At 39.5% G+C, this 19,438-nt stretch overlaps 1 protein-coding gene across 1 annotated transcript; it reads right to left on the reverse strand.

Annotated features, from left to right (window-relative positions):
• Nucleotides 1–5,523: 5,523 nt before the first annotated feature.
• On the reverse strand, nucleotides 5,524–15,366 carry LOC130918847 (gastrula zinc finger protein XlCGF57.1-like). Its single transcript, XM_057840987.1, has 3 exons — nucleotides 15,286–15,366; nucleotides 14,014–14,118; nucleotides 5,524–8,473 (listed from the first exon to the last, which is right to left on the reverse strand). The coding sequence occupies exons 2-3, from the start codon at nucleotides 14,017–14,019 to the stop codon at nucleotides 7,085–7,087; spliced, it is 1,395 nt and encodes a 464-aa protein (XP_057696970.1). The 5' UTR covers nucleotides 14,020–14,118; nucleotides 15,286–15,366; the 3' UTR covers nucleotides 5,524–7,084.
• Between the last annotated feature and the right edge of the window lie 4,072 nt (nucleotides 15,367–19,438).

Consider the following 19,438-nt stretch of genomic DNA (forward strand, 5'->3'; position numbering starts at 1 on the left):
CCCCAAGGGGCCGCAGCCCCCTACAATATGACCAGCTTTACCAATTTGGCGCAGACCAAGAAGTGGGCGAGTGTAAGGGGGTGAGATAGGAGTTGTTGAGAGTTGTTGCGCGGTAGCGCTGAGTTGAGTGGCTGTGAGTCCCCCATTGTTAATAAAAGTTCCGGCAAATAACCATCCGACGTGTCTCTGCGTTTTTATGCACATCGCCACCAGAGGCGTCGCGAACATTAGGCAAACCATGCAATTGCCTAGGGCCCCCAGCCAGCAGGGCCCCCCAGAGGGCCAACATATTTAGCACACCCAGCTTTACTGCACTGTCGCAGCGACAAGTGCGACAGTAAAAGCCTTGTGTCTGAGTTCCCTGAAGGGCCCCCTTCACTCGCTCTACACTCACCCCCCCCCCTCCCTCTCATGACTCAGAGTGAGAGTGAGCAGCGATTTAGCTTTTTTTTAATTGCCGTATATCCAAAATGAAGAGAAATTATCCTTCTGGAAGAGACAAAAGAAAGAAAGAAAAAAAAGCAGAAGAGGAGAAAAGGAAGCAAGACAGCGGTGAGTGTACTACTGTATGTTACTGTAGTTTTATGTCCTAATGTAATAGAAGCCAGGCACTTTGAGTGTCCTAAAAAGCGCTCTATGGCTACGTTCATACTACAGGTCTTAATGCACGAATCCGATTTTTTGTCATATCCGTTTTTTTGCACTAATTCGCAGTCCGACACGCGCTAAGCAAAAAGACCCGCATGCGCAGAAGCATCAAAACAAATGACACACGTCATCCGTCATTCCAGGGATATCATGTTTTGCTTTTCAAAAGGAGGACACAAATAACAGACATAAATAATCCCCGTTTAGGCTTATATTCAAAGTTTATATGGATCGATAGCATGCACGCACTGTCCGTGCACGTCACACACATATGGGCAGTTTGCCCCGACTCTCTCTCGGCCGTGTAAGCAATGTTGAAATATTGCTCACTTGTAACAGAGAAAACTGAGCATTCTCAGGCTTATCCTCAACCCATTTTTATTTTTTATGACTGTTGTGAAGCCCAGCCCTTCCCCGAAAGCCGTGTTCACTGCAAGCTAGGCGCTAATAACGCACAGGTGCATCGCTACGGTAACGACTCTCTCGCTATTTGATGACGTAATTGCTGCATGAAATCCGATTTGCGGGACTGGACAGTACAGACCGCCGCGACAGTCTGGAAAAATGTGGCCCAGATCGGATTTAGACCACATACGAAAGTGACCCAGATCGGATTTGAAATGGTCCCGTTCTATGCGACTTGTCACGTTCAGACCGTCAAGTTAATGCCTCACTCGAGTCGGAAAAACACGAAAAAATCGGATTCGTGCATTAAGACCTGTAGTATGAACGTAGCCTAAGAGACTCAGGCGTTATTATACTTTTATTAAATGTGCTATTGCTCCAAGTCCAACTGTCCCCCTTAGTTGCACAGGCTCGAAGGGCCTCGTGTTGCTTGTCGCCCCCTTGCTACGCCTCTGATCGCCACCTTCCTGAAGAAAGACCCGGACTAACTGACGACAAACGACCGTCCACCCGTCCACTCCACACTACGGTGCGGAGTTGAGAGCACCACAATTTACCATAAAGTGCAGTTTGGTAACAATGGCTAGGTTAGGCTAAGCTTAGTCTTAGGCTAAGCCTGCCCTGTGATATGGTGGAGCGTAGGTAGTTTTTTATTATTTTCATTTTACTGAAGGCTCGGTTGCCCCCCCCGTCAAAGGGCTTGGGTGTTATTATGATTACTGCAACTATTATTATTATCGGTATAATCATTATTAGTATAGTTATTGTACAATATAAGCTTCTTGTTGTTATCATTGATGTCATCACTGTTATTACGGTTGTTGTCATCGTTGTCGTTATTGTTGTGGCCATAACTGTGATTTTTATTGTTGGTGTTGTCACTATTGTTTGGAAGTTTGTGGTCGGGTGCAGATGAGCGAGTTATTGCTCGTGTCGCGTTAAACAAGTGCTCAGATTCTAGCCATCAGCCACCTTGCTGTCCGCGACAATGTGGACCCAGAGGTGGGTAGAGTGGCCAAAAATTTTATTCAAGTAAGAGTAGCGTTACTTCAAAATAATACTACTCAAGTAAAAATAGACATCCAAAAAATGTAATCAAGTACAAGTAAAAAAGTATCCCCTGAAAAGAACACTCAAGTAATTAGTAACATTGTGAGTAACTGCTTATTTGTAATTTTTTTGGTAATTGTTTTTTTTCCCCCTAAACACAAAGTTATCTACATTAACTGCTATTATTATACTTTACTAAAACATATTACATAACCACATTAAGCCTAAGAAATACCCCCCCCCAAAAAAAAAAAAAAATCATTGAATTTCGGCGAGGAAAAAAAAGACAGAAATGAAGCATAATTCGTCCAAAGAGCATTCGTGCCCTGTGGCAGACAAAATAGTTCCTAATTTGAGTAGTGAACACAGTAGTTCCTTCATAGTTTCCTGTGGTCAATCCGTGCCAAATAAAAACTGGGAGAGAGGTTTAAATCTGCACTTTCGAGTCATGCTGAGGGCAGCACTGTATATCAATTACTTCATTTTTTATGGTGCTTTAACGAAGCCATGGGATTGAACAGGCTGGCGTGATCATAGAACAGCAAGCATGCGTCAGATTGGTGTAATGTTATGTGATCATTGTGCGACGTCTCATTGGTGAAATTGGTAGAGCTACTCTTGGCAATAAAAATAATAAATCTATTATGTAGAATAAAGAGGAAAAATGTAACGACTCTTGTGTAGCCCAAAGTTGCGGAGTAAGAGTAGCGTTTTTCTTCTCAAATCTACTCAAGTAAAAGTATAATAAAGTATGGCTTCATCAAGCTACTTTTAGAAGTGCATTTTTCTCAAAAAGTTACTCAAAAACATTTTACGCGTTACTACCCACCACTGTGTGGACCCCACCACGTCTACTGTACATCATTTGATTAGACTCATCAAGTGTCGATCTACACTAAAGTGTCCTTTCCATTTTATCCTTATGTGACGACCGTCAACCCTCTTAGTGTTTTATTCCTACTCATTTTCATGGAGAGCAAGGTGGCTGATGGCTACAAATCCGAGTGTTCTTGAACGCGACACGAGCAGCTATCCAACAGTGCCATGGCACCAAGCAAGCTTAAACGTCATCTCCAAACGAAACACCCGTTGCTTCAAAACAAATTAATGGACTATTTTGTTCGCCTTCGTGAAAACACAGAGAAACAGGCAACTCTTTTGAAAAAACTACAAAGGTCAATGAGAAAGCCCTCAAAGCCAGTTACCTTGTTGCTGAACTTGTTGCTAAATACTACCTGCCTGCAAAGCCATTGTCAGAAAGATGCTCGGCTCTGATGCGGTTAAAGACATTGCTAAAGTCCCACTGTCTGATCATTCTGAGCTTTTCAAGCTTCACTGCTACAAAAAAATAAAAACACAAAGACTGAAAGCTGTTGACAAAGATTCCTGCCAGGATATCGGCTTTGTGTTCATATAAATAGGCTCAAGTTTCACACTGGGTAAGTATAAATATTGAGAAATTATTTTACAATAAAATATACTGTACAGAAAGTAATTTTGGAAGATCTTTGGTTTGCTGTGTGCCACAAGATTTTTTCCAATGTAAAAATGTGCTGTGACTCAGAAAAGATTGAAAATCACTGGGTTATAGTACAGTATGACAACAACAGTAATAATTACAGTTCATATAGATTGTTGTGCTGAACAGGGGTGTCACTAGGTTTTAAGAACAGGGGGGGCTTAGCCCCCAGGAGTTACACAGGATATAAGAGAACATAGTGTACAAACACAAAACTTCAAGTCTGCAAGTCATATACAGTGGGGAGAACAAGTATTTGATACACTGCCAATGGGTTTTTACTTGTTCTCCCCACTACATATATGGCGGAAAACACTCAGGTGACTTGAAGTTCCGCTCTGAGACCCCCAATTTGGCTAAATTTAAATATTGTCCAATATGCATGTGTGATACATCATTGAAAAGCTTAAAATCTCAATTTTCTGGGGGAAGAAAAATTTTGAACATGAGGGCAATTAAAAAAAAAATTAAACAGCAAAACCCTAATTGGAGGCGAGAGCACGCGAGAGTAGAAGACGCCACGATTTTAACGATATTATTGCGTACTTACCTTGTTTCGATCTAAAAACTCCATGTAGCATGTATCACTGAGTATCAAGACACAGCTGTGAATGGCCACAGCCGGATTTTTTGTTGTTGTTTTTTTTGTGGGTGGAACATGGTTATGTAACAAGGGTCGCGATGCAGAAATCGCAGACAACAAGGAGTGGTTGAGATTTTTTTTCATATAGTTACCCTTTTAAACGTTATTTTCAATTTTTTGTTGTTGTTGTTGCGATCGATTATTTATCATCTAACATGTTGGGGAAAATGCAACAGTAACAAAAAAATACAATTAGGCGATAGTTATGAGGTAGATATCCATTACTTTTTTACAGACGCCAAATTTTTCATTGTGACGTAATTCGTTTAAAAGTTTAAAATATGTAAATTTTTTAAAGTCGTTTTTTTATTAAACTAAATATTAGACATCAATTAATGATTCTAAGCTAAAAATGGCAGACATTATTAATAATAAATATAATTGCTTACCTTCTTTTTATGGCTATGTTGAAACAAAAGCGGTTGCGTGATTTCTGTAAACGGGGGTTTTCAGGGTAAAACGGACAAATTTAAAAAAGTTTGGAGGCTTAGTGCGCCATAAATCTGCTATGGCATTATATAGACATGTTCTTCTATCGAACACAACAATTGTTTTGGCTCAAAATACAGCAGTTTCTTTTAAAGAGGAGTGCAAGAGCAGAAACTGCTTTTTCAGTTTTGTGTTTTCCGCTATTTATATATATATTTAGGAAGGGCAATTTTTTTCTTTGATTGAAAAGTTTTTATGACTGAAGCAACTTTTTCTGGGATTGAATGATTTAGACACAAATGCCCTACCCATGATATGGCCCAAACACAAAAAGGAATGCTTCAATCAGAGAAAAGTTTCAATGAAAAATTAAGTGTTCAAATGCAAATTTCTGAGTCTCAAATATTTTTTCGTATTCAAAAACATTTTTTTCTATGATTGAAAAAATATTATCTTTAGAGATTTTTATTTTGATATTTATTGGGGTTTAAAGCAACTTAATAAAGTTGTTTGAATAAAAAAAAACGACTTCAATCAAAAAAAAAAAAATCTAAGAAAAATTGTTTTCAAATGCATTTTTTGAGTGTCAAACTAATTATGCATTCACATTTGTTTTTGATTGAAGTGACTTTTTTTTTTTATTGAAAATATATATTTTGATTGAAGCGACTTTTAGTGAAGCAACTTTTTTAAGTTGAATAATAGACACAAATCTACCTCCATACTGCGCGGTTTGACAGCTCGCTACAGTCTATCAACACCTCTAGCTGCATTCAAAATGTGGGTGTTTAAGAATTGCAAAAGTTTTGAGTTGAGAGAAGGGTACAGTAGTTGATACTAGGATGGAGCCAGCCAGCAAGAAACAGTACTTCCTCTCTGTGGAGAACTGTCTTTAATAAAAAAATGAAAACCCCTACCATCCTGTTGCTACATCAATGTCCAAATTACTCAAGCATAAGCACCCGCCTGCCGTCCTGGATGCGCCGTGCGCGGTGGGTTTGAGTCCTGTCCTGGGCAAGGGGTCGGATTGCTTCGCGGATCCATGCAACACCGGATATATTCGCACATGTGATTTTCAGGGAAAAATAACACATTGCACATCCTGCCACATTATGATGATGCAATTTATGGAATCATTTTCACACAAACACATTACATTAAAAAAATATATTGTTTTACTTCATGAGTGATGTATGACTGTGACTGTATGTAGCCACTCCTCTTACTGGACCCAAAAGCTCATATGTATAATTTGTTTTGCATTGAATTTTGGGGAGCTGCTCGGCATTGCTGACCTACAGGAGACATCGCCATATCAATATTTTTTATGATTGTAAGGTACTGTATGTCTATGTGTGCGTTTTTGTTTCATATCTTGTTAGGTCTACAACTCGTTCTTTAACTTATTTACCCAAGGCAAGCTGACAAAAGGCAGGGCATAAAGTGAGACAGAGTCAGACAGTTGACGTTTTTCAACCTGCAGGTTGGGAGAGCAAGGAGACAGAGTTCCGCGACCAATGTCTCATCGAAGTCTCTCTCTGAGCTCCCCCGCACTGCTAACTTTTATTGAGGGCTTGTTGCTGGGCAGAATACAGTTACAACACTGATGTCCAACGTGGCAGTTTCGATCGGGCAATTTCCTTATTCTAGTCGTTGATTGAACAGTCACACTCTTGATTAAATTAACAGTCACACTCTTGAGCGGGCAAGATATCTTTGTTTTGAACACATATTTGCACTCAAAGTACTGTAGCTTGGTGGAAAAGTACTGAGACGTTTTGTGATGAATCAACATGTGTGTGTATCTATCAGCAGAATGTGAGCAATTGCCGATAATAAAAATGTAAGCACATGATTATGGGCTAAAACTGTATTCTTCATAATAGCTTGGGAGTGCGCGTATAATAGCTGTGGGAGAGCAAACTGGCATAATATATTTGGCATACAACTTATCTTACATATCTATAGGTCCTTTTTGTTTTTTTTCTTTTCGATTCAGGGTTTTTTTGTTTTTTTTCTTTTCGATTCAGGGGGTACTGGCCTCATAGATTATGGTCACTCAGGTTATGAGTTTGATCCCATTGCTGAAGATGTATGCCAAACTCAACTTCTTTGACTGGAAAGTAATTAAAACAAAGCTAAAGAAAAAAAAATAGGCTACTTGCATGATAATCTATGTAGATCGAGGATTTGGTCAGACAATATTTTGCTAAATAACACCTTCCCAACAGACACACACACAAAAATTAACGAATCACTCATGTGGTTGGGAGACAAATGACTGCGATTATACACTTGGCCAGTAGGTGGATCTGTGGACGCATGAAGCTCCGAGAAATGAACCCTATCTCGAACCAATTGGCTCAAGTGGTGCAATGCCTCATGAGGCTTCATCTCACCGTCACTACACAAGGCTTTTCTCCAGCATGTCTTCTTGTGTGTTTGTTGAAACCTCCCTTATCGACGAATCTTTTACCACAAAGTGTGCATGCAAAAGGCTTCTCTCCAGTGTGTCTCCTTGTGTGTCTCTTTAAACCTCTCTTATCGAGGAATCTTTTACCACAAGATGTGCAGGCAAAAGGCTTTTCTCCAGTGTGTGTACGCTTGTGCCTTTCGAAATCAGTCTTATCAGCGTATCTTTTACCACAAAGTGAGCAGGCAAAAGGCTTTTCTCCAGTGTGTGTGCGCTTATGCCTTTCTAAATCAATCTTCTGAGTGAATCTTTTACCACAATGTGTGCAGGTGAAAGGCTTCTCTCCAGTGTGTGTTCTTATGTGAACGTTTAAATTTGCCTTCGTGAAGAATTTTTTACCACAAAGTGTGCAGGCGAAAGGCTTCTCTCCGGTGTGTCTGCTTGCGTGTCTGCTTAAACCTCTCTTATCAAAGAATCTTTTACCACAAGATGTGCAGGCAAAAGGCTTTTCTCCAGTGTGTGTTCTTGTGTGAATGTTTAAATTTCCACTATGGGTGAATCTTTTATCACAAAGTGTGCAGGCAAAAGGCTTCTCTCCAGTGTGGTTTCTTGTGTGCGATACTAAATGTCCCTTCTGAGTGAATCGTTTACCACAACACGTGCACACAAAAGGCTTCTTCTCCCTGGTGTGTGTACGCATGTGTCTTTTTAAATGATATTTCGAAGAAAATGTTTTATGGCAAAGTGTGCAGGCGAAAGGCTTCTGTCCAGTGTGGTTACTTGTATGTCTGTTTAAACATCTCTTCTCGATGAATCTTTTACCACAAAGTGTGCAGACAAAAGGCTTCTCTCCAGTGTGTGTACGCATGTGTGCCTCTAAGTTATATTTCCAGGGAAATGTTTTATCACAAAGTGAACAGGCAAAAGGTTTCCCAACCGCGCATTCCTTTGTTTCTCTTTTCAATGATGACTCGTTTAAAGATTTTGAAGCATTTTGGTCAAAGTCATCATCCTCCTCATCAGTATTAAAGTCAGAAGAGTGTGACGTTATGTCGTCGCTGTCCGAAAGCGGAACTAAGAGGCCGTCCGGTTGCGATCGTCCCTCTTCTTTTGTCGTCAAGTGCTGAAATGAGCTGTCGGTCGAAGGGTTCGCTGCTCCGCTCGGACCTTCGTTTTCTTCCCTCTTAACACTGACACCCATTGGAAACTTGGGGATTTCAACTTCCTGGTCTTCTTCTTTCATGTCGGGGGTCTTTGGCTCTGCCTCCTGTTTGATGTACGGCATCTCAGACTCCTCTTCCTGTTTAACGTGGAGGGGATTGTGCTTCTCATGGTGAAAATCTTTTTCGGTGACATCGGCAGGACACTGGGAGGAGAAAAAAATTCTCTTGATTCAAATCACTTGATTTGGTAAAGTCGAGGTTTTGCCATGATATTCAGGTTGCATATTTTTTTATAATATGGGGAGAAATAAAAAGGTCATTCCCAAAAAAATTCGCACATTGTGATACAGTTTATTATTTTCCACAATGTAATGATTAAAATTAAAGTTTCATATATCTTACATTAAACTGTCTTAGTTAAAGCCTTTTATTGGAAGGACTAGTATATTGATGTATTATCTAACTTCATATTTCATGTTTGCTCTCTTTATCTTCTGCAACTTGTTTAAAATGCTACTGCCCGATTTTTAACCGGTACACCCAGATGTGAACTAGAGGTGTCGTAATTTCCGATTCTTAGATTATTCACGATTTGGCCGTGCAAAATTCGAGAACGATTCACAAACATCCAAATTCCGATTATTGAAATATGTCAAGTAAACCGGAACTAAAACACTGTCAGCGCGGTCTTCGGGATGCAATGAGGAACGGACCGCATTGCGTACTGAGAGTAAACATCATGCTTGTCATTACCTGGGTAATGACAATGCTCAAGTCATGGCTCTGGCTCAACACATGCCGCTAGATGAAAAAAAAACAATAATACCTGACTGCTGCCGACAGCCGCTACAAACTTCGTCCACATCATGCTACGGTAGGTAATACAGTGCCCTCCATAATTATTGGATTCATAATAATTATGTGTTTTTTAGCTTCTAATATTTTTTTTCTAAATAATATGGGACCTTAATGGGAAAAAAAAGAAAAATCAAACCTTCAATACAAGTGGATTTATTCAGTGGGGAAAAAATCCCACATAAAGAAATAATTATTTGACATCAAATAATGTGTGTCACAATAATTAGCACCCCTGCTGTTAATACTTTGTACAACCCCCTTTTGCCAACAAAACAGCACCTAATCTTCTATAATGTTTCACAAGATGGGAAAAGACAGAAAGACATTCCTCTTTGCAGAATCTCTCTAAATAATCCAGAGACCTGGGTCCTCTCCTCTGTACTCTCCTCTTCAGCTCACCCCACAGGTTTTCAATGGGGTTGAGGTCTGGGAACTGAGATGGCCATGGGAGGAGCTTGATTTTGTGTCTGGTGAACCATTTCTGTGTAGATTTGGCTTGTTAGGGTGCATGGCATCATGAATGCTTTGAAATACCAGGACATTTTAAATCAAAATCTGTTGCCCTCTGCCCGAAAGCTGAAGATGGGTCGTCACTGGGTCTTTCAGCAAGACAATGACCCTAAAATTATGGCCAAATCTACATAGAAATGGTTCACCAGACACAAAATCAAGCTCCTCCCATGGCCATCTCAGTCCCCAGACCTTGTTTTGTTGGCAAAAGGGGGTTGTACAAAGTATTAACACCAGGGGTGCTAATCATTGTGACACACATTATTTGATGTCGAATAATTATTTCTTTATGTGGGATTTTTTTCCCCACTGAAAAAATGCACTTGTTTTGAAGGTTGGATTTTTCTTTTTTTTTCCATTAAGGTCCCATATTATTTAGAAAAAAAATATTAGAACCTAAAAAACACATAATTATTATGAATCCAATATTTATGGAGGGCACTGTAGATATCATATGAATGTAGAACTAGATGCAAAATGAGATTCTCAAAGGCGTTAGCAGCACATGTATTGAAAACTAGATGCAAAATGACAGACTTGCCGGCGTTGGTAAACTGCCGCCATCTTAAAGCAGGAGACTTTATCAAAAATACTCCTAAATCGGCAAAATCTTGACTTGAATCTATCTTCAAAACAGTTTTCACATGTTCAGATCATGGTCATTCAAACTTTCACAGGTCTAAAGAAGACAGAAGGGAAATTATGGAATAACGAGAGCAATTTTAACAACTTTAACGGTTGATTCACAGCATTAAATGAATTGAATGGAGTTTAAAGCTGCTGTTACAGAATGGGGATTTGAGTATTTTATATACTGTTTTGAATAGTTAATTTGATACTGAAAGTCGTTTATTTAAGCCTGAGAGGCTTTTTGTACAAATTTTGTAACTAATGTACGGAACATTGAAAGCAGCTAATAGCTTGGGGGGTTTGTGGGTGTCATCAATAATCGACTTACAGTGGGGAGAACAAGTATTTGATACACTGCCGATTTTGCTGGTTTTCCCACTTGCAAGCCATGTAGAGGTCTGTAATTTGTATCATAAGTTCTCTTCAACTGTGAGGGACGGAATCTAATACAAAAATCCAGAAAATCACATTATATAATTTTTAAATAATAAATTTGTATTTACATTACCAACTAGTAAATATTTCACAGTTTTTTTTTAAGAACCCCTCCTGTTCTCCACTCATTACCGGAAGTAACTGCACCTATTTGAACTTGTTACCTGTATAAAAGAAACCTGTTCACATGCTCAAACAAACAAACTCCAACCTCTCCACAATGGCCAAGACCAAAGGGCTGTGTAAGGACATCAGGGATAAAATAATAGACCTGCACAAGGCTGAGATGGGCTACAGGAAAATAGGCAAGCAGCTTGGTGAGAAGGTAACAACTGTTGGAGCGATTATTCATGGAAGAAGTTCAAGTTGACAGTCAAGCTGCCTCGTTCCGGGGTTCCATGCAGGATCTCACCTCGTGGGGTATCACTAATCATGAGGAAGGTGAGGGATCAGCCCAGAACTACACAGCAGGACCTGGTCAATGACCTGAAGAGAGCTAGAACCACAGTCTCGAAGAAAACCATCGGAAACGCATTACGCCGTTATGGATTAAAATCCTACAGCGCACGCAAGGTCCCGATGCTGAAGCCAGTGCATGTCCAGACACATCTGAAGTTTGCCACTGACCATCTGGATGATCCAGAGGAGCAATGGGAGAAGGTCATGTGGTCGGATGAGACCAAAATTGAACTTTTTGGTCTAAACTCGGCTCGTCGTGTTTGGGGGAAAAAGAAGGATGAGTACAACCCTAAGAACACCATCCCAACCGTGAAACATGGAGGAGGAAACATTGTTTTTTGGGGCTGCTTCTCTGCCAAGGGTACAGGACGACTGCACCGTATTGAGGGGAGGATGGATGGGGCTATGTATCGCCAGATCTTGGCTGACAACCTCCTTCCTTCAGTGAGAGCCCTGAAGATGGGTCGTGGCTGGGTCTTCCTGCATGACAACGACCCAAAGCACACAGCCAAAGCAACTAAAGAATGACTCCATAAGAATCATCTTAAGGTCCTGGAGTGGCCTAGCCAGTCACCAGATCTGAACCCGATAGAAAATCTATGGAGGGAGCTGAAAGTCCGTGTTGCCCAGCAGCAGCCCCGAAACCTGAAGGCTCTGGAGAAGATCTGCATGGAGGTGTGGGCCAAAATCCCTGCTGCAGTGTGTGCAAACCTTGTCAAGGACTACAGGAAATGTTTGGTATCTGTAATAGCAAACAAGGGTTTCTGTACCAAATATTAAGTTCAATTTTTGTGATGTATCAAATACTTATTTCATGCAATTAAATGGAAATTTATTATTTTTAAAAATCATACGTGATTTTCTGTTTTTTTTGTATGAGATTCCGTCCCTCACAGTTGAAGAGAACTTATGATACAAATTACAGACCTCTACATGCTTTGCAAGTGGGAAAACCAGCAAAATCGGCAGTGTATCAAATACAGTACTTGTTCTCCCTACTTATAATCGAATCGTTGCCTCTGAATCGTAATCTAATCGTTAGGTGGCCAAAGATTCCCACCTCTACATATTACCCCCGTGCAATCATCCCACCACTGGCTTCCTGTTAATTTTACAATTGATTTCCAACTTTTATTGTTTGTTTTTAATTTTATTAATGACCTGGCTCCTTTTTTGAGATTTTCACCCTCTGTAACTCTGGCAGGGCTCTTCGTTCTACCAGCCAGCTTCTTTTGCAAGTTCCAAGGTCGAAACTTAAACGGTGTGGGGGGGCGGGGGCATTTGCAGTTGATGACCCCAGATTGTGGAACAGCCTCTCCCCTGAAATCCGCACCTTTAAGAATCTAGGCTTTGTTAAACCACGGCCGAAGACCCACTTTTTTAGACTCGCCATATATTCGAACTGGGGTCGCCTGTTTTTATTTCTTAAGGGTTTTGATTCTTTGGATTTTATCAGTTTTATTTACTGTTTTGACATTTATCAAGATGCTTTATTTTTTTTTTGGTCTCAATGTCATTGTCTAATACTTTCCTGCCTTTTATGTATCACGAACTATATATATATATATATATATATATATATATATATATATATATATACAGAGTGATGCCAGGGGTGGCGCATGTGACCTCGGGGAACCTGCTTTTTTTTTTTTTTTTTTTTGCCGTACTAGAATAAAGTGTACTTCCACATCCACTCAGTGGGTGGCAGTGGCTCTCACATTTTCAGAGTGCGTGAAGTATGTTTGAACTAAGCAAGAGCACACAGAAAAGAGATATGAAGAGCCGTGCGTCGTTTTCGAAAGCCGTTTTCTGGCTGGACTTACACAGCTACCCACTTTCTTCTCCGGTTCTCACCTGTCCGCACGAGAAGTGCCATTTTCGGCTTGGGATCGTCACGACGACCGCCCTCACCTACAGCTCTCCCTCGGCCGCCGAGAATGCGCTTTTTCGGGCCGTTTGCCTCTTGGCTTTGACTTTTAATACAGTGGGAGATGAGGACAGACCACTGTTTACTGTGTCTAAAAATGATTATAGTGGACAGCAGGAAGCCAAATCAATTAAGACGCCACTTAAAAAGACATTAGACCCCAGTCTAATTGATAAGCCGCTTGATTGTTTTTCAGCGAAAACGTGCCGAATATTGCCAACAATCGTCCCGCTTTGTCAGTGTTATATCAGTAAACCAGTGAGCACTGTTTGTATGCTCAGTGCAAAATAACCCCACACCATTGCAAAGGAGGGGATACTGTGAGCAGCGAAAATAAAAACTGTTCTTCTGTCCAAAGACACTTTTTTTCCCTTCTATTCAGTTTTGTTTTTTTTCGGTGAATTTTTTTGGCATATTGTCTTCATGAGTTAATGTTTCTAATCAATTTGAATTTGTTATTATTTACTGATTTTATTACATCTCATTTTTCAGTATTAAATGGTCAAAAATGTACTTTGAGTGTAGTTTTACAGTTTGGATGTGACTTTTTTTTAATTCAGGCAAATTGATGCGCGTTAAGTCTTTTCTGCTACAAACAAATCAATGTTAATAAAGTACTTTATTATAAATTACTTATATAGTACTTTATTATAAGTTGATCTATGTTACTTTTTTTCTCTAATAGAAAAAAGGACACAATGTTAGGCAGAGGCATACTTATAATAGTAATATAGACAAATGATACTATTTACAGTGGCGGTAGAGTCTGGGGGGGGCGCGAAACATTTACGTCTTCCTTGGAGGGGCGTAATAGAAAATAATTGAGAACCACTGATCTACGGTCACATTCACTGATCACAATTGCATTACGGCAAGTCTGATATTGCATGAAAAATACAACACCGAATGTGATGATCTTACCCTCATTTTCTTTTGTAGTTGTTCGCCGCGCCCAGAATTTCCTCTCCTCGTTGACTTGGATGTTTGGGGTTGCGTTGGCGTTCACTTAGTAGTAATTTGTCGCATCTAAAAGACAAGTCGAGAAGGATCTTATACAATTAAATGTATTCACTCTCATGTTAACCGGTCTACTTTTCCTGAAAACCAAGTTTGCAAATCGGAAGTGGCGTTAAGCCAAAGCAATCGGAATGCGTTAACGTAAGGGTGACCAAACGTCCTCTTTTGCCCGGACGAGTCCTATTTTCACGTAGTATCCTCGTCGTCCGGGCGGGTTCTATAAATTCATAAAAATGTCCAGTTTTTATGATTTTTCACGGGACCAATTTACAGAGAATCCCTCCGGCCGCTGGGTGGCAGCAGCTGACATGGCTCCTACTAGAAGGGAGGGAAGGAGTAGTTCTTCTTGTTTATGTTGGCAGTTTACCCCTATCATGAGCCATTACCGCCATCTACTGGGTTGACAATTTGGCCACAGCGCCTGCCCAGTTGTTAAGTTTTTAACGATAAATACGTAAATAATGGCAACTGTTGACTTGTCGGAGCTTTGACTGTAAAATCCCATTTGGTGTCGCATCGTTGCGCTGCCGATGATTGTAAACTTTTCTAGCAAAGTTTGATTTTTGCCTCAGCTAGCTATCAGTAAGCTAAACCATACTAGGCATTATGGGAAACGTAGTTTTGAACTGCTACATTTGGAAACATGCTGGCTGAATAGTTTGTCAGTTTACTTCGGTTATTGTTTGTGTGCAATCTAGAACATTGAATGAGGATATCAATTGAATGGCAATAACGATTTGTCAAAGACAATTGTCATGATAGTAATTTATAAAAATGTTTAGTTGGCACATAGCCTACTGTGTGTATGTGTATTGACTGGACTACATTTCCATGGGTCTGCATTATATGTATATATGCATATTATATTTCAGTCATTATTATTTTTTTATTTTTTCAAACTGCATTTTCCCACCCAGAGTGAGGGGGCACGCATTAAATATATTAAAGTGATATAGACATCTTTGAGTGAACTTCGAGTAAAATTCAAGTATCTTGAGGCCGGGCTGAGTGTCCTTTTTTGGAAATCAAAATATGGTCACCTTTGTTAACGTGTCTTAGCTAGCGAGCTAAGCTAAACTAAACTAAGTTAGCTAAAGCTGCAAAGCTTCAACATAAAGCCAAACGATTTCCACTATGCTTTAAAATCAGACTCTAAATTGTAAATTCTGTACTTACCCGATGAGAATGTTTTGAAGGAGCTCGTTTGGTTGGAGAAGGGAACACGAAAGAACAGCCAGTCCTGCATGGGTACACAGCGGTTGCGTCAAATGAACCGGAAGTATAAACGCTGAAACTTCAGTGTAATATGTTAAAGCGGTCCATCACGACTTCTCATCACTGGAAGAACCAGAAATGGATAAAATATATGTTGTAAATCTTATTTTAATATTGGCAAAATTTCACATTCACTGAGTAAAATATGCTAATCAAAGACCAAATTTTCATGTTTTTGGGAAAATGTTTTCTTTATATTTGGACGATTTTAAGTTCCGCTTTGAACCCCAAAGCTATAAGGACCAAATTGACCCCGACCATTTTGTTTACTTTAATTTTGTTGTTGTTGTTGTTGTAAATCTGTTGATTGTATGTGAATTGTTCGCCCATTACTTGTAGTTGTTTTTGTGTAAATAAAGTTTTTTAAAAAAATTCTCATCACTTGAAAAAAAAATCAATAAATATGATCATCATTTAAAAATTCTAGTCATCACTGTCAATAACTAAATTTGAAGGCTCAGAATTAAAATAATCCTTAATTGCATTTGTTGAAAGTTTGGACTTTAACCATTTACTGTATTACTTCCCCTGCACTTCTTCCATCAAAGAACATTACAATGAACTCGCTTCATTTTTAAGCATTGAAGCTTCTCAGGCTCATTTCATTTAGCGTTATTTCTCCGCTACGGCGCTACCCATGAGACTTAATTATTCCTAAATACGAAAGAAGAAGAGTGCAAGGAAGAACGAAATCGCGGCGAAGACAGGAAACGGCCAGGAGATGTCGCTGTTGGCAGGTGCCTAGACTCAAAGAAGGTTGTTTCACAAGACTTTGATAAATACATATTATAATTGCTTATATATTTTTAAAAATCGTTGTTCATGTTCATCTATTAAATTATATGCTATAAATGAATTGATAAAACAAACTAATTGAAAATGGCTATGTCCCCAAGTTACTCTAGTCTTAAATTGATTTATATATCGGACAGAGATTTTTTTTTTTTAAAAGTTGATAGTAAAGTCAGCCAGTAAAGAACAAAAATGTTGAAGTTAGAATAAAAAGGTCAAATAATTCTATAAATGTTTGCGAACCTGCTAAACATCAATCCCGCTCCAACACACCTGCTTTAAAGAGTATGTCATGCCCTGGGAAAATGTTAATATTTCATCATTTATCCATAAACGCATGCCTTTAGTATTCATATCATGCCACTTCGTGTAATTACACACAAGAAAATGAGATAAATTTGGCTCGATTGTCAAGCTAAAACGACCGGCGCCCGAGATCTGGCAGATTGTGTGTGTGACGTCATTTCAAGTGAAGAGAGTGCCACCGGCCACTAGGGGGGCAGCGCCTGTCTGCATCAATAGAATTCCTTCTAGTGAGGGGAGAATTAGCGGTGTTTTGAGCTGTTTGCAGTGGCGCCTCCAGAAATTTTTCCTAGGGGTGGCCAGATGGGGCCACTTAAAATCTTGGGGTGGCCAAAACTAAAAGCAATAATTTCCGGTTTTCATTATATTATTGTAGTAAAAAGGCCAGGGGAAAACTATCAGAAAGACTTAAGGACACGGCTACTGATATACTTTGGTGTATTGTGTAATATTTGATGTTACTAATGATTTAATGTGCATAGTCCATAACTGTCCAGTCAACATTTTGAGTTCCACAACAATTCTGTTTTATTGTGTTATGTATATATTAGGCATAAGGTGTACATTTAACTAGGGCTGTCAAACGATTAAATTTTTTAATCGAGTTAATCACAGCTTAAAAATTAATTAATCGTAATTAATCACAATTCAAACCATCTCTAAAATATGCCATATTTTTCTGTAAATTATTGTTGGAATGGAAAGATAAGACAAGACGGATATATACATTCAACATACTGTACATAAGTACTGTATTTGTTTAATATAACAATAAATCCACAAGATGGCATTAACATTATTAACATTCTTTCTGTGAAAGGGATCCACGGGTAGAAAGACTTGTAATTCTTAAAGGATAAATGTGAGTTTGTATATTGTGACTAAATATTGCCATCTAGTGTATTTGTTGAGCTTTCAGTACATGATACTGTAGCGACTTAACTGTTCTGCCCAAATGCATAATGGGAAGTGGTGCAACCATGACTGTGTGTGGTGGCTGCAAATGCTATATCTTCTCTGCGTTGGGTACAATACAGGGTGTTAAGAAAAAGATCAACTCCTGTCATTCTTCCCCACGTCGCTTCCCACAATATTTATAGTTGCTGTGTGAGAGATGACAAAGCTTTTGCCAATTAAAAGCACAGCCCCAATGAATGCTTGTATCTACTCCACTCACTTGACACTGCCTCTTATCTCTGTATATAAGTAAAATGGCGCCATTGTAGGCTGTTTGCGGCAATGTGTGAATGAGTCGTACCGCGAATGCGTTAATTGCGATAAACATTTTCACGTGATTAATTTTTTTAAATTACCGCCCGTTAACGCGATAAATTTGACAGCCCTACATTTAACAAAACAAAATAAATGCATTCATTTGGGATGAAATGCATAACTGATGCTACAACAATCTAACGATATACTGGCAAGCGGGGTGGCCAGTGGGATGGCCAATCAGTTTATAGCCAGGGGCCGTGGCCACCCCTGGCCACCCCCTGGTGGCGCCACTGGCTGTTTATGCTGTTGTATTGTGTTCTTCCTGCACATATTCCAGGTTCCCTCATGAAGAAACACCCCTCGTTGTCAATAAAAGAGAATTCAGAATTGACAGTGAGGGGTGTTTCTTCAACAAGAAAAAAGGCTCAGTGCTTTAATACTGAATGACGGCGATGATGGCAGACAATTTCGTTTCTAGTTTCAGCGAAGAATCCGACGTAGAAGGACGTAACGAATGTTCATCTAATGGTGACGAGGAGAGTTACGAAGCTTTAATTGGTGTTTTAGGTTACCAATTTGAGCCCAAACGAATGCCAATGCAGCGTAATGAAACGGTCATTGAGGGGAGCAATGACACTGATGAAACATCGGCAGCAGATAGTGTGGGAAACAACGAATGTTATTTTTTGCATTTCTTTTTGTGAAGCTGATACACCGTGACCGCAAAATAAAGTAATGTATAGAATAATTATCATTTATGGCGCTATCATAGTTTTTCGCTCTGCCAACAGACACAAATATGAATGGGATCAGAGGATTTGTTCTATATCTTTTATGAGCGATAATTTATACGTGTCCAGTCCTGTATCCAATGCGTGATATTTTTTTTATTATAAAAGAGTACTCACTCTGGCCATTTCGAGCTTGGCTGCTCCCCTCCTTTGCTTAGCCTTAGCCTCCTTTGCCAGTCATCGTCCTCTTTCTTGATATCTCGGGACATTTAGGTAGCTGGTGTATGGTGGGCACCGCATCTGCTTTGAGCAGCAATCTTGCAGCAAAACCCGATTTCACTTGTCCATAGTTCGAGAAGCTTTCAGGTGGAAAATAACAGAAAACCGTGCCGGAGGCTGGGTCTAGAAAATTAGCCCTCTTTGCACGGACGAACTTTACCCATTGTCGGTTCGGGAACTAATGGATACTATATTCTGATAAATAGCTATTTGTACACCACATAGCACAGCAGTTTTGAACCATTTTAGTGATGTTTTGGTCAAACAAACCCGAACGCTGCTCTCTCGTCGATAAAAAACAATGGCACCTGGCTCCGCCTCGACTGTCAATCACTTGGTGTGACGTCGCCGCCCCATTCGGCTGTTTCGCGAACACTTTCGGAAATGTTCGTCATTTTCGATCTATTTTCGATAATTGCTCATTAATGTGATTGATTTTTTTGTTAACTATATCAATATTTGTTATCTTGGCATATAACGGTTCTATTGATGTCTCACACCCCCTTTGCCGTTACATACCCTTTAATTGCCTGTACGACTGCAGTACCTAAGAAAATAAGATGGATCACACTATGGTTTTTAAAAAAATAATTAAATGCTTTAAATTAATTGATAAATACAACGTTATGAAAAATTAACGAAAATACAAACAGAAATACAAATTGGCTATGTCCCAAGTGACACTCTAGTCCAGGGGTCCTCAAATACAATTCTTGAAGGTCCACAATTGTTTT

The sequence above is a fragment of the Corythoichthys intestinalis genome, chromosome 1 (assembly GCF_030265065.1).
Source record: "Corythoichthys intestinalis isolate RoL2023-P3 chromosome 1, ASM3026506v1, whole genome shotgun sequence".
Lineage (NCBI taxonomy): Eukaryota > Metazoa > Chordata > Actinopteri > Syngnathiformes > Syngnathidae > Corythoichthys > Corythoichthys intestinalis.